The 16,368-nt window shown below is 42.4% G+C and overlaps 1 protein-coding gene across 8 annotated transcripts in view; it reads left to right on the forward strand.

The window, feature by feature from the left end:
- The window catches only part of STON2 (stonin 2), a 144,251-nt gene that overhangs the window by 73,310 nt on the left and 54,573 nt on the right, over positions 1–16,368 (forward strand). For 7 of the 8 annotated variants that reach the window (XM_041758817.1, XM_041758819.1, XM_041758820.1 and 4 more), the window contains one exon: positions 10,412–10,582. The exons of the other annotated variant lie outside the window; for it this stretch is intronic. In XM_041758817.1, coding sequence (XP_041614751.1) covers positions 10,412–10,582 — 171 coding nt within the window. The remainder of the gene's footprint in view (positions 1–10,411; positions 10,583–16,368) is intronic. 8 annotated transcript variants of the gene reach the window in all.

The raw sequence follows: 16,368 nt of genomic DNA on the forward strand, positions 1-16,368 counted from the left end.
TAGCTCTAATTTCCTGAACCTTGGGAAGACTGGCACAACCCCCATTCCCCTGCATTACTTTCATGTCCCTTTTGAGCTGCTCTCATTCAATACTTTTAGATGAACCTCCAGGGCCTACTTGTACCACTGCCTCCCATTCATGCACATCACACAGCTGACTTTGGCCCTTGACTTACATCCTCTCCAAGCCTGTCTTTCCCTTAATGATATTTCCAGTCTTCTGGAGTCATGGTGTAGTGAATGAGCATGGACTAGGAGTCAGAAGAGCTCATTTGGAGTCCTTGCTCTCCAGTTTAGCAGTGCTAAGACTTAGGGAAGTCACCTTGCCCCTGTAAGCCTCCGAGAACATCTAGCACACGGTGATAGTGATACACACTCTACCTGACTACCTCAAAGGGTTTATTGAGAAATAAAGTGAAGTATGCAATGTCAAGTTACCTTACAAACCATGAACATTTTGTAGATATCAGCTATTACTGGAAATTGCCCTATTAGCTATCCTACGCATGCCAATCTTTGGATTTCATTTGCAGCTGGAACTTCTCTGGGTGATTTTCTGACCTCACTTGCTTTCCAACCCATGCTGGACCCCAAAGTCAGTTTTTTTCTTCAATACTCTACCAGTAGCCTTAGAATTCTTTGACTCCTTGACCTTCCATCATACCCCTTGGACAGTTGTCAGTCCTGGGTGACACCTACCAGATCTTCCTGTGCTGCTGAGCTCTGCTAAAAACCAGTCTTGAATTGACTCTATTGCCTCATCAAGAACCTTGCTTCTTCAAGTACCACTTCCTTGCATATTGTAATCTGTCTTTTTCCCCCATCCCTAAATTCTCTCTCCTAAATATGCTTCATTAATTCCTACTTTTTTTTTTTTTAAAGATTTTTATTTACTTATTCATGAGAGACACAGAGAAAGAGGCAGAGACACAGGCAGAGGGAGAAGCAGGCTCTATGCAGGGAGCCTGATGTGGGACTCGATCCCGGGTCTCCAGGATCATGCCCTGGGCTGAAGGTGGCGCTAAACCGCTGAGCCACCAGGGCTGCCCAGTTCTTACTCTTAACAAAAGTTTGTTCAGTCTCATGTTGACATTTTTTGAAGGACCTGCTTCGATTAAGTTTCAAGTCCTAGTATAAATTTTGGCAGGACTGACTCCATAGTAAGTCCAAGAATATTATTTATGAAGCTTGTGAAACCCATATGCGTGGTCTGAAATCCTGGTCTTCCTCCAATTTACATCTTCCCCCTCCCTCTAGCATCTCCTTTGTAGATGCAGGATTTTTCATGTGGCAACAGGACTGACAGTCCAGCTATGTCCACAGAACCAAGAGAAAGAAGAGCTCTTGAGAAGTGAAACAGGGGCTGTTCTTCATGCAGAATCTTCTCCCATCTCTCCAGACCATCCCTGCACACTCATTACATGGAGACAATAGGAAACATTGGGGTAGAAAGGGGCATATTTGGTCAACTTTTAGGACTTTCTTCCTTCCAGTTCTTATTCTCTCCCTTTTTCCTTGCCTTTCCATTGCTACAGAGACTTGGTTCTTGGATTGTGTCTTAGAGTGTCTCTAGTCAGTCTTCATATGGGGAAACACTCACCATTTTTAGTGCTGACTTGTAGTTAAAATTGGCAGCAAGTCCTTTAGGGGAGGGGAGAAAGGCATTTTCTCCCCTAGTTTTATTGAAAAATGGTTAACATACATCACCGTGTAAGTGTAAGAAGTACCACATGATGGTTTGATGTACATAAATTGTGAAATGCATACTACAGTAAGTTCAGCTAACACCCATCTTCTCGTATAAAAGGAAGAAGAAAAGATTTTCTCTTTGTGATCAGAACTCTTGGGATCTGCTCTCTCAGTAACTTCCCTGTATGAGTGGTGTTAGCTCTTCTCACCGTGTTGTGCATTACATCCCTACCACTTACTGTAGCAGTGAGATGCATGGCTTGGAAGTGGCAGCATGTCTTTGTTAGAAGAGCAGCCTGGCTCCCTGTGGTGGCACACAGTTGCTGTCGGATGTTTCCAGACTCCTGGTGTGTTTGTTCTTCACCAGTCCTCCCTCTGCTCTGTCTCTGCCTTCTGCCTGCCACTACTTCCTTGCACTGCCTCCCTTGTGGAAGTAACAACAGCCCCCGTGCTTCAGATCCCTGCAAGACACCTCCCGCTTTCCTTCCAGATGCCCACGAAAGGCATTTGCTGGGAGATGGCATCAGGCAGCTAAGCCTCTGAGCCCAAGGAGGTCCGGGCCTAAAAAAAGCACCATCTGTATTAGTAGCACAGTGAGAGCCATGACCTCCAACCTTCCCCTTCTCCCCATTGGGGGCCTTGAGGAACTTCTCTCGGAAGTTTGGTTTTGTTAGGCCCAAGGGCTGGGAGAAATCTGGTCACCTTCCCTAAGGGCTTATAGCCTCATATACATGTTTATGGCCCATTTTATTGCTGACTTTTGGGTTCAAAGGAGGATCTGCTGTGTTGTTTGAGAATAAAAATCAGTCTTTTTCAGACTGCCTTGGAGTTTCTTCCCAGGGAACATGACAGGCCAAATCTTCATTAAGCTGTTGAGGAATGAAGGAGGGATGGGCTCCATTTCTCCCTTCCACAGTGGCTGGCAGATGTCAGGCTAGGCTGTGTGGGCTCCTGGGAGCCTTTTGTTTGGTTTCTATGGCTGTCACCTCAATTAGCTGCCCATGCATGTAGAGGAGGGACGATGCAGCTTTTCAACTTACTTTGGTGGCTGCAGCAGGGCTCTCTTTTTCTCCTCTGTCCAAGGCTGGAGATATGCAAAGAGATCAACTTGGCAGGATCATTTGAGTCTCCATTCAAAAATCATTGCTTCACTGGTGAGCAGTGATGGCTTCGGTGTGGAAGAAACATGGCTACGGCCTATCGGTTTTGCTTGCTCCTGGTTCTGTCAGCATATCCCGCAGAAAGTCTTTGCTGGACTCACTAAAGGCATGAGATCCAGTCCTAGCTGTGCCCTTTCTGGGCAGTTCCCCAACCACTGAAACAGGTGTAGGGTGACCTGGGAGGACCTCTGAATGTAATAAACAAGAGTAGATGTAAAGAGCCCAGCACAGTGTCTGGCATGTAATAACTCCAACTCACATTTCCAAAGGTGTGTGGGGCCGAATCCTCCCCGTTGCTTCCAGCAAGTTTTCGAAGCATCTGTGGCCGCCACAATGGAACAATAAAATTCTAAACTCACTGAGAAGGCTTTTATCTGCTTTAGGCATCAGTTGTGCACATGCGCGCACTTACACACAGGCTCACATCTGTCTCCCGGGCACCGATGCCTCTGATGCCTCGTAGGTGGATCCTTTCATCCCACTTGCATGTTTTGCTTTATGGTCTAGGTGGTGCCATTTCAGGGTGGACCAATAGGAAATGATTAAGCAGACCCTAACAGTGAGCAGGACGCTAAGTCACAGTCTCTTCTGCCTCTCTCTTTGCCCCAACATAACCCCCAGGCAACTTGTCATGGCTTGTTTTCCAGAAAGGTGGAGAGAAGTCAGTTGCATAGTTCCATCTGCAAGGCCAGCTAATCCTGGGGCATGGTGGGCTTTTGAGTGGGTGCTAACAGATGGTATAAAGGGAAATAATTCCTGCCCTGGGGGAGCTAATCTGGGAAAATAAAACTAGCGCATCTGAAATAATTAGTTACCAGTTAAGTGTGAAATCATGTGTTACTGACCCTGTGTTAGTGTGCAGTGTGGTGGGGATAAATTAGAGAGTAGGGCTGTCTCCCCAGGTGCCTAGCACATTGCCTTGTGGAGTGATTGAGCAGAGTTGCAAATATATACACATGTGTTCATTAAGTAATAACAAAACAGCTGTCTGTGACAGCATTCCCAACATCTTTTTTTTAAAAAATTAGATCTGAGGGCACCTCAGTGGCTCAGTGGTTGAGCATCTGCCTTTGGCTCAGGTCATGATCCTGGTGTCCTGGGACTGAGTTCTGCATCAGGCTCCCTGCAAGGAGCTGGCTTCTCCCTAGCCTATGTCTCTGCCTCTCTCTGTGTGTGTCTTATGAATAAATAAATAAAGTCTTTAAAAAAAATTAGATCTGAGTTTTAATCTTAAGCATTTTACCGTAAAACATTATAACGTTAAAAGACATTTTGAGGAAATAGAAAAAGCCGTCCCTAATTCCACATCCCTAATGCAGTTAACTTATCAAAGACTGGAGCTCATTTTTAGTTTCTCCAGTGTCTAGCCCAGTGCCCATCACACAAAGGGGGCTCAGTGAATGTTTGTGAATACTGCCCCCCACCACACACACCACTATTTTGTATCCTAGATATCCAGCCAGTGGTTTTGTAAAGGGTACCAAGCCAGGCTCTCTACCCCATCATTGCACTGACTTCTCACAGTGTGAGGGGTGGTATGCTGAGGCTCGGCTTGGTTAGGCGAGTAGGGTAGTGCTTGGGGGCATCACTGTTAGACCATAGAGCCTTCCTAAGATACAGTAAGGAAAGAAAGGCAGGTGCCTAGGCTGGAGTGCTTCCCCTGCCATGCCTGCCCCGACAGCATTTCATCCCCTTCCCCCCACCACTGCCAGACTCCACAAGGAGCATGCTTATTCCCAAAGTATCATTGTTAACAAGTTCCATGACTTCTGCCTCCCTGCTTTTCAGGTAAAGCAGGCTTACCTGTTGGTACTTGTATAGCTTTGAAGAGTCAGTCATAGATTCAGTTGACGTAAGATGAATTAAAACAGATCAGGTTCCCATGTTTAGGATCTCCCCCTCCTTTGCTGTCTTTCTCACTAGACAGTTGAAGCCACACGGAGGGTGACGGGTCTATAGCATTGGTCTCAATTCACCGGATGTATTGGTTTCCTAGGGCTGCCATAACAACTTATCACAAACTGGGTGGCCTACAACAAGAGAAATTTATTCATAGTTCTGGGGGCTACAAATCCTAAAAAATGTGTCAGTAGGGCCATGTTCCCCCAGACAGCTATAGGAAAGAGTCCTTCTTGCCTCTTCTGGCTTCTAAAGTGGTTACTGGCAATCCTTTCCATTTCTTGGTTTATGACTTCACCCTGTCTTTTTCCCCTGTGTATCTCGATGACTTTGGTCCCTTCCTAAAAGGACACCAGTCATTGGATTTAGAGCCCACCCTAATGCAGTAAAACCTCATCTTGACTACATTCTCAAAGACTTATTTCCAGATAAAGTTACATTCACAGATCTGGGGCTTAGGACTTCAGCCCACATTTTAGTGGGACACAGGTGAACCCATTCCACTGAATGAGCCCTTAATGCACTTCATGTCATGTCAAATATGACAGTACTGGTATATTTTTATTTTGGTAAAAATCAATGTCTTCTTCTTGTAGTTGAGGTCATGTTCACCTCTCTTGTCCTAACCCCATGGGTTACTAATGGTACTTATTTTTAAAAGAGCCAAATGGAATAATTACCCTGGGAGCAAATAATTCCCTTTTCCATTCCTGCATAAATTCATGAGAGAACTTTTTGTATCCCCAGCATCTTGAAATATTGAAGCATCATCAGCTGGGGACACAATAAAGTCAATCAAGACTGTATTTATTCACTCTGCATTTATTGAGCTACTGCTGTTTGCCAGGCACTGTGCTAATTATGGAGGAGACAATAGTGCAGCTAGTAGTAACTAATTTCTTGAGCATCTACTATTTTTCAGACACTGGAACAGGCTCTTTGCATACTTTATCATGCATCCTCACAGAAGTCATAAGGTAGGAGTTATTATCCCTACTTTATAGATGAGAATATTGAGGGTAAGAATGCCAAAATCCTTGAGCAGAATCCTAGAGCTCACAATTGAAAGAATCACATTTGAATCTGAATTATGTACTGTGGACCAGTCCTTCTCTACCCTTTTATTTTTTATTTTCTTCTCTACCCTTTGACTGAAGGTTTCTGAATACTGTTTCCCAGTTGTTTCCCCCAGAAATCTAATTGGGCCATTTTTTTAAAAAATTAACTTTAAAATTATCTTTTCAAGATTAGTGAGATATGTAGAATAGAAAGGAACTGATACATTGTCCCACACTTTATGGACAAAAATAGAAGTAGGAAGTACATGCTTTCATTTCTATCAATATAAACTTTTAATAATAATAATAATAGCATCCTAATTAATCAATGGGGAAATAATGGGAGAAAATCATCGTTTTCTAGTCCCCATGAAATATCTAGACACTGATTCTCGACAGCTGCTAATTATGCACTGCTAAGTGCCCAAAACCAGAGGTTATCAAATATGAGTTACTTCCTGATGGAGGTACATAAGAATGCCTATCAACTATTCTATCTAAAAATCAAATAATGAATTTGATCAAGTCCCTAGATCTAACTGTGAATTCACAGGAAATATAGGGGCAGAGGAACATATTAAATCACACCAAATCAAAATGTGATTGTGGGACAATCTGTATGATAAAAGAATTTTATCCAGTAAATTGCAAGGAAAAAAATAAAGGTGGAAAAAGAAGCTTTAGATGAAAAAAGACAATATTTATAAATCAGTTGCCTAATTGTTTGAACAAAGTACCAAAAAAAGAATCTTTAACAGATTTGGAGAAATTTAAATACTGACAGGATATTGGATATTAAGTAATTATAGTTCCCTTTTGGATGTCATAATATTTTGGTTATGTTTACACACAGAATCCTTACCTTTTAGAGATAGACGCAAAAATGTTTATAGATAAAATGATATGATCCTGGGAATTTGCCTCAAGATAATCCAGAGCAGGTAAAGAAATAGGTGAAACAAGATTTGAATGACTTGGTAATTGTCGAAGCTGGTGATGTATATGTGGAGGTTTGTTTCACCTTTGTCTCCACTTTTATCTATGTTTCAAATTTTTTATAATAAAAAGTTTAAAAATAGTTTTATAATTATGCTAAAAGTAAGTAGTTCAGAAGGTCTGATAAAGCAGGAAGAATGGAGGAAAATAAGGAAAATGTTTTTCCCTGAAAATAAGCTGGTCCATTTTCTGCTAGCATTGCGCTCACCTGCTAGTTAGTATCCTGATGGACCTACCTTGGAAACAGCTGCTGAGTAGGCCATGGATCATGAACAGCAGAAACAACTTGGTTCCACTTTTAAAGCAATTATCACGCTCCACCACCAATGCATTTAGAGAGCCAGATGCAGTGATGGTCACTACCTGATATTTATGTGGTGCTCAGCTGTTTACAAAATGTTTTACAGTTAATCTTCAATCACAGCCTTACGAGGTAGATGATATTTTCCTCATTCAAGAGACCAGGAAACTGGAATTCTGACCTAGGACTCCATCAGAACATAAGTAGACTGACCCAAGCCCTGTCTTGGATGCAGTCAAGCACTGTTGTTCCCTCCCAGCTCCTAATGGCTGAGTAGCCAAAGCAAGCATTTAATGTCTTTTAAATGTGTGTGTATGTCAGAGCAGGGCTGCACTATCTGTACCTGCTGTAGACTTCTTTCTGCAAGGATGGTCACTGCAGAATGTAGTTGAGAATAAGAAATAATGCATTGGACATTAACAGGATAGGGGACAAATACCCCCAAATGAATAAGCTCCTCCTGTATTCTAGGCAGAGAGGTATAGTCTAAGCTGGGTGTGAGAGTCAGAGCTGGAGGAGAAAGAGAGGTCCATGCCTTTTTTTTTTTTTTTTTTAAAAAAAAACCCTTAGCATAAAATGCATAGTGTCCACTCAGCTAAATCCACAGTAAAGAAATATGAATCTCTCTTCTTCTCTCAGTCTGCCCCTCTCACCTTCCAGGCTTTCCTTACTTAAGAAGGTAGATGAGGAGGGGGGGAAAAATGAGAGAGAGAGAGTGAGTGAGTTTGGCAGGAGGATCACATCAAAGCATAGGCATCCTGAATCAAAGCTAAGGAGGCCTGGAATGATGTCTCAAACTATAAAGATGCTTCTGCTACCGTGTTAAGGGGAAAAGTGCCCAGTGGACTAATTTTGAAGACTTATGGTTTTTACAGAAATATATATTGAGAGAATAAGCTAGTATCGATTCATATTATCCCTAGAGAGTTTTTATAAGAGAAATGAGTCAGTCAAACCATTCCTCAAATGACCTTTTAAATTCTAAGGCAAGGAAAGCTACTTCTAATTAAATGTTCAGTGCTTGTTCTAACTTGTATATTATGTCAGATTTGTGATATAGTATCTTTTGCATATACAGAGATGTTGGAGTCCCTTAAGCCATCGTATGGGGTTGAAATGTATGCACCTTTAAAAATTATTTCATGGGTGAGACAGTGTGACAATCATACAAGGTATGTACCGTTAGAGAAGACCCACATATTTTCTCAATTTGATTTCATTGATCAGTAAAAAGGAGGGGTTGTAGGAGCCAATCTCTCAAAATCTTTGAGCGATGGAACCTCATTTTGTTTTTTTTTTTTTTGAATGATTATAAGATTTGTTGTAGTTTTGTTGTAGTTCTGTATTTATAAGATTTTAGCCAAGGTGAGGTTTGGGAACAGAATGCCTAATAATGACATTATTCTTAAGGGAATAATGTGATCCACTTTATAATGCCAATTTGAGAAGTACATTGTGGCAACGATCAGGGTTGCTGACATCACGTTTACTTAATACAACTTCAAGCATTTGTTGTGAACTTATGTGCAGGATATGCAGGTTGAGATGGCTCTTTCAATCTCCAAGTGGGCTAATGAGTAATACCTACTTCACAGGATCGTTGGGAGCAAGGCTTAGTCAAATTAATACACAGAAAGCATTAAGAGAAGTGCCTGACACAGAGTAGCTGCTCAATAAATGGTGGCTGGAGTGTCATTGTCATCATTGTTATTGATCCTTATAACAACCTGTGATATTTTAGATCCTTCGCATTATAAACATGAATATCAAGTGTGGAGGTTACTACACAGAGCTAGAAGGGGAGGCTAGGCTGGGCATTCTGATGGATTGTGACTCACATAGGGGACCCTTTTATAAAGCACTAATTCCTTATTATAGATCTACCTTTTACTTTTCGTGGCTCTGATTTATCAGTAGCAATTCTCTATTCTGATATGGAAAATTTCAACTACATTAAGATTTTTTAAGTACCAAATAACATATCATGGATATGCTTTAATCCAGATGTGTTATTTTTAAAAGGGTGTTCATGTATGCTTCATATGTATAAAAATTTCTAAAGCAGATTCCTAAGAAATTCCTGACAGTCCCATTCTGAATTCAAAAAGGCTTTGGGAAAGGATCCATGGCACAATAAGTCCTAGGCTTGGAGATTCACAATATATGTTAGTATGCTAAAGATTGTGAAAAGCTACCAAAAAGAAACCTATACAGAATATTCTTCTTAACCATTGTTATACCTGTTATTATCCTGCAGAATTATATTTCATGGCATATCAGTAATGGAACTGGTATAAAAATTTAAGAAAAGGTAACCTAGCCTTAGGTCAACTACAAGTGGAAAAAAAGATGACTAGTTCTTCAGGAATTGTGGGTGACATACCTGGTGGTGTGGTGTGGTGTGATGAGTCTGGGTCTTAGATTCAGGTAGACCTGGATCTTTCACTCCCCAGCTGGCTGAGCCCTAGTCAGGTTGCCTAACCCCCTAGTCTCAGTATGCTCACATGTGAAAGAGGAAGAAGGATACCGCCCTCATAAAGGCATTTGCAGGATTAAATGAGAGAAGCACCTGGTCTATAGGAGTTAGTTTCCTCCTCCTCACCCTTGGCTCCATCTCTCCATCTCCTTCTGCTGAAATACAGACACATTGCTGAAGGATCCCGCCATTTATAAAAGCCTGTATTTCAGGATTTAGCAGAGGCTAGGCTATCAGGTAACAAGTTCTTGCATCTTCAATGGGAATCTTTTTCTAAAATCGTGATCTCTGGATACCTCTTTCAAGAATGTGTCTTGTGTCCAAGAGAAGGTTCACCAACTCTGGGAGACTGTTGAGAATCCTGTTTTCTAAAAGTTAGAGCCAAAAAAAAAAAAAAAGAGAGAAATTCTTTGTCTAAATCATACCCAGGATTACCTGCTCTGGGCCTTTCCAGGATCTGCACTGAGGTTGCCCCTTGCTCTCATTTCCTATGCTAGTGTTAATGCTCAGCCACGGTGGAAACATATTTCAGGGTTAAATTTAAAAGCATGTGCACTAAAGCATTGCCTTCTCAAAGTAACCTTTGCACAAAGCTCTTGGAATCTAATTACCCGAGTGTTATTTGCCTCCCCCAAAATACCCGTGCTTGTGCAGATTGAGTTTAAAGTTCAGGAAGTATTAACAAAAGGAATCAGAAGCAAGATCTCAGGCACAGCCTCTGAAGAATCTCCCTGTCTGTGCCTGGCCTCTCCCTCCTCCTGGGTGTGCCCGCCTGGGAAGGCCAGTGAGTAACCTGCACATTTTTTTTTCCATCTTGGCCCTTCCCACCCAGACGAGAGGACGGAGTGGCAGACAGGCAGGCAGACGGCGGTGAGTCCTGTTCAAGCATGCACGGAGCATACCTCTACCTGCACCCAGGGCCTGGACCCCTCGCCACCCTTACCCTACCCCAGGAAGAGCCAGAGCCCCTGCAAGGGTCCGGAGGGGGCCTCTGCTCCCAATGGTAAGGGCTGCCCGCAGCAGGTCCACTTCATTCATTTTATTTGCTTTGGTGTTGGCTTTTCTTTTCAGTTGTGTTTAGATGGGAGACTTTCTGATGGGATTAAAGTTTTTTTTTTTTTTTTTTTTGGTTGATTGGTTTAGTTCTCTGTAGGCCCAAGACAAAGGGCTGTCTTCCCCCAGCAGGGTTTATTAGAACTTGTAACCTGATAGCCTGGCCTTGAAACAAAACTTAACATACTAATTACTTCTGGTTAGTATAGTTTACCCTTTTGGCCCTCTTAAAAAAAAAAAAAAGAAAGAAAGAAAGAAAGAAAGACTTTATTTACCAGATAGGTTTTGAAGGAGGAAAGTGCTAAGGATTGTGGCCATTTTAATACATGGGCACTTGTACTAATTGAAAAGTAGCTTGTTACTATAGCTTTAAAATAGACCAAGATGACGTTTTGTCTCAAAAGGGGCAAACGGAAAGGCTTTTTAGAAGGATTTCAGTGCTGAAAGATGCTAGCAGAGGGGTTTGAATAAGAGAGTTACAAGATAAGTTGGTCTAATTAAATATATATGAACATAGAAGTATTGAAGTCAATCTGTGGTGCTCTGAGAAGAAGAAAGTCAAATTTTCAATGTGGGATTCATGTGGTATTTAAGGGAGAAAACTGAGATCTTTGTACAGTGTGTTGAGACTTCTTTGAGGGGAGTGTTGGAAGGCAAATGGAGCACGCTGGGAAGCAGGTTTTTTTGCATGGGGCTGGTGCCAAAGACTTCTCCCTCAATTGCTGTGGGTGAGAGTAATTCAAAGTAATCAAGCACTGCATTGTTAACAGGCTTCTGAGTTTCAAATATTTATTCTAAACACAAGCCGTTGATTGCACTGGTATGTGAGGGACTAGAGCGCTGCCTCTGGTTCCTGGCCTAGCCTAGACTTTAGTACCTGGGGAGATTTCAGGAAAAAGGTTGTAGGAAAGATAAAGCTATGTATAATGTGAATTTGATACCACGATATTATAGTGTATTTGAGATGGCCCCGTTTCTTTAGCAGCCACGAGGAATTACACTGTGGTTACATTGGAGTGTGAGGATGCTGAGCTAAGGGGTTTTATAGGAGAATGGTGCAGAAACTGCAGTAGAAATTGCCCAAAGCTGAGGCACTCCCATGATACATGGGGAAGTTTGCCCTGTGCCCGGGTGTCCCTGCAAATGCAGCATGGCTTCATCCCTGGCACCACTGTGCAGGCAACGTAGGGATTTTCTATGAGAACAACCTGTACTTCACATAGCTAGGTTTTTAGAGCAGCAGTAAAAAGTAGCCCTAAAAAGTAGTGTACCAAGGAAGGTATGAAGTTGGAGGGAGTGTGTGTGCGTGTGTGTATGTATGTTGAAGTGGGGGGAAGGAGCACAAGCAGGATGAAAATCCCCTTCTTAGATTGCATAGCCTTTGGGGCACCTGGATGGCTCAGTCAGTCAGGCATCTGCTTTCTGCTTACGTCACTATCCCGGGGTCCTGGTATCGAGCCCCACATCGGGCTCCATGCTCTTTGGGGAGTATGCTTCTCCCTCTCTCCTGCTCCCCTCCTCTGCCACTCGTGTTCTCCCTCTATCTCTTGCTCTGTCTCAAATAAATAAATAAAATCTTAAAAAAAAATTGCATACTCTTCTTCTGGTATTATATCTTTTTCTGAAAAGAAATCAGTAATTCTTCATCGTCATTATCCGCATTTCTGTGCTGATAATGCCAGTAGTTTGCTTTCTTACAATTTAATTTTCCCCTTAGCTAATTAATCAAAAAGCACAGTCTGACTGCAGCCCCATCAGCCAGCTCATTAAAAAACCAAGAATGCCACTTACTTTTTTGCTGAGTGAGCAGAAGATGGGGGTGGGAACCTTTCTGGTGATTTTACCTGGTGATGTGAGATTTATATTTGTGACTCTGTTCAGTTGTGATTGAAAAACAAGCAGATGCCACTCCAAGCCGCCCATGGAGTTAACAGCACTGATAGCAGTTCTAGCCTTTGTGAGCGTTTACAGTTTGGTTACTACACGTTCAGGTATAAAGCATCACTATCCCATGGGGCGCCTGAGTTGGCGCAGTTTAGTGTCAGACTCAGGTTATGATCTCAGGGTCATGGGTTGGAACCCTGTGTCAGGCTTCTCACCCAGCAGGGAGTCTGCTAGTGATTCTCCATCAGCCTCTGCCACTTGTGCCCTCTCTCTCTCTCTCTCTCTCTCTCTCAAATAAATAAATCTTTAAAAAACAAACAAACTAAAACATCACTGGCCCTGCCACACCTGCTTGACCCCTGGATCCAGTGCCTGGGAGCAGAAGACAGTTTAGAAGAGAGTGGGCAGTGTTTCCTCCTATTGATAGCCTGTTCTGCACATTTTCAGAGCTTTGTAGAGTTTCTTCTCAAATTAAATTAAATGCAATATCTTCTTGAATTTGGCTTTTCTGAGGCATCTGTATGGTGAATTTAGCATTACTTTTCATTTCGTTGTGTTTTTCATGCACTCCTGTGGCTTAGTCTCTTGATCAGTGATACCAAGCAGAGTGAAAATTGGCCATATAAATGGGAACCAAATAGGCACTTAAGACAACCTTGTGTGTGAGCAGCACGTGCTTTCTCCTTCCATTTGACACATTGCTTCAAAGAGCCTCCAGGCATTACCCAGCCCTGGCCACTTCTCTGCCATCCTATGTTTTCTGGTGCTGCGATTCTTTTCCCTACCATCCCCTCCTGTCCCAAACTACACAAGTAGGTGTTTAGAGAATTTAAGTAGAAATAACCAAAAAAATAAATAAAAAATAGAAAGCAACACCTTAGTTGTAAGGATGCTGTAATAACTCCTGCTGCATTCCAGCCAGGCTACATACATCTTAGGGTGTGAGTAGAGGACAAAGTCGTGGATTCAGGCACTGTCCTTTCTGAGCACTTTCTAAGTAGGTACAGTGAAGCATGGTGAGTGAAATGGGGGAGTGGAGGGAGTGAAGCAGCTGGAGGCTAGAATATAATTAGCCTCAGCCTATAATCTTCAGTAAGCGCCAGTTTCCTGCTCCTCCGGGCTAGTGTGTTATTTTTTTCCTGCAATATTCCTTACGCATTGGTCCTCCTCCTATTAATGCTGTGGAGACCTTTGCAGGATGTAGCTCTGATGATCATTTAGTCATATTCATCTGTAGGCACATCCTATAAAAGAAGAGACATGGCAGAGAGACTCGCCCTGAACAAGTCCTCATAAGGATTGCATGTCATCCACATCATCTTTAAGAACCTCAAAGGATGAGTGAAATAAGTCAATCGGAGAAGGACAAACATTGTATGGTCTCATTCATTTGGGGAATATAAATAATAGTGAAAGGGAATAAAGGAGAAAGGAGAAAAAGTAAGTGGGAAATATCAGAAAAGGAGACAGAACATGGAAGACTCCTAACTCTGGGAAATGAACTAGGGGTGGTGGAAGGGGAGGAGGGCGGGGGTGGGGGTGACTGGGTGGCGGGCACTGAGGTGGGCACTTGACGGGATGAGCATTGGGTATTATTCTGTATGTTAGCAAATTGAACACCAATAAAAAATAAATTTATTATTAAAAAAAAAGAACCTCAAAGGATGATAAATAGTGCAGAGAAGAAATAGATATCTTTTGCTTTCCTTTGAGGCTGAGGTCTTGAGGAATAAGTTAGGTATGTGTATGTAGGCAGGAATAGAAATGAGGAATATCAGATGAAACTTCACCTTAAGGATTGTATAAATTTTTGAGATTAGGTGAAAACTTTGGCCTATTCTTAGAAATCGTATTTGGCTTAAGGTAACCTTCTCTCCCTTCGGTTGTATGATAGACTTTGAAGCTAGTCTCTTGTGATAATGACTTTGTAGCTCCTCTTATCAAGAGGTAGAGTCTGTTTACCCTGCCCCTGAATCTGGGCTAGGCCTTGTAACTTACTCTGGCCAGTAGATTATGCAGAAGTGAAGGTGTGCATAGGTACCAGTCAGTCCCCAGTGTAGGTCTTAAGCGGCCTCATACATTTCTGCTTGCTTACCTAGAATCTAGCCTGGTTACCCTGTGGACACTCCTAGACTCAGTTGCTGTGGCCCAGAGACCCTTGTCTCCCCAGCTGATGGTGATTTTATACCAGATATGTGATTGAGGATATCCTAGACCAGCCAGCTGACCTGACACAAGAGTGGGCCCAGCAGAGATCACATGAGCTGATCCAGAGACTCAGGAGCAATCCTTGAGTGCCTCTTTTTCAAGCTACTGAGTTTTGGAATGGTTTCTTAGGCTAACAACAGCTAATAAATTCATGTGGTTACCTGGAGATGGTGCATCTGTGTTCACATTCTGGTCTGTGTTTTTTTTTTTTTTTTTTAATTTTTTTATTCATGAGAGACACAGAGAGAAGCAGAGACACAGGCAGAGGGAGGAGAAGCAGGCTCCATGTAGGAGCTGGATGTGGGACTCGACCCCGTAACTCCAGGATCACGTCCTGAGCCGAAGGCAGACACTCAGCCCCTGAGCCACCCAGGCGTTCCACACATTTTGATCTGTTAACGTCATTACAAATGCTTAGTGCAACTCAGCCTAAGAAATTCAGCAGTGCTTGGAGGGGTTCTATAAGATGGGGAGCATTTCCAATTCTTGTGATCATCAGCTTTACTTTGAGACCTTTTTAACAACACATGTCTGGGCCTTATGTCAGATTATTCGACTAAATATCTATACTTGGGGATGAGGAATCTGTAATGTAGAAAGCTCTAGTGATTGCCTAGGATTGAAAACCAATAAGCCACTGATCTTGTTGCTCCCTTCCATTACTAAAAGATGCAGAGATTCCAGTTCCTCTGTACTTAGGCAAACAGCACTCTAGTGGTTCAGAGTCCATTACTGATTTGATCTCCTTCGAGCCACATAAGTAAACTTTGTAATCATCTTGGGCAATCTACATTGACCTGATCTTAGATGGGGAAAGTTCACAGGTGCAGATTGATGGCTGCGCTTGTATGTTGTTTACTATGGTATCCCCTGAGATTTAGAACATGGTATAAGTCCATGAATAAGTCTTTGGCATTAAGGATGTAATAGGACCCTGCTTTGAGGACTTTAGAGTCTAATGGGGGAGGAAATATCAGAAATCTACTTGTTACTTAAGAAAGCAAAACAAACAATGTTTTGAACCTCAAACTACAGGTGAATTTTTACTCTGGTGCCTGTATCAGTTGTTGCAACAATAATGCTACATTGCAAACAACCACAAAATCTCAGTAGCCTACAGTAGTATGTTTTTATTAACCCATCTGTCTGCAGGTTAAGATGGGAAGAATTCCCAGATCTTGGCTTAGTTGGGGGTGGCTTTATTCAACATGTCCCTCAGCCTTTCCCTAGGATTGGCTGTTAGCTTAGCCACATTCTTCTCATGGTGATGGCAGGCATAAAAAAGCATAAGCCACAATGAAAAAGCTCATTTCAGGCCTCCGGGTATGTCATTGATCTGTTAACATCTGTTGGTCAAAGGAAGTCACATGGTCAAATCCGTTGTCCAAGGCCAGGGAGATAGAGATTTGCAGAGAGAAACTGCAAAGTCAGGGTGAAGTTCTTTCTTTAGATCATACAACATGTTTGCTACCATCATTTCTTTCTCAGGCAAAAAGAAACTAGCTTCCATCTAGTCGGATCATTTGAGACCTTTTCCTAAATCTTAGCCCAGTGCTGCAGTGGTTAAAAGAGATTTGGGTGAAAATCCCTTTCTGATGGCCCATCTGTCCCTGATTGCTTGGTGAAAGACCTGTGCTCTGGTTG

The sequence above is a fragment of the Vulpes lagopus genome, chromosome 6, assembly GCF_018345385.1.
Source record: "Vulpes lagopus strain Blue_001 chromosome 6, ASM1834538v1, whole genome shotgun sequence".
In the NCBI taxonomy this organism is placed as follows: Eukaryota; Metazoa; Chordata; class Mammalia; order Carnivora; family Canidae; genus Vulpes; species Vulpes lagopus.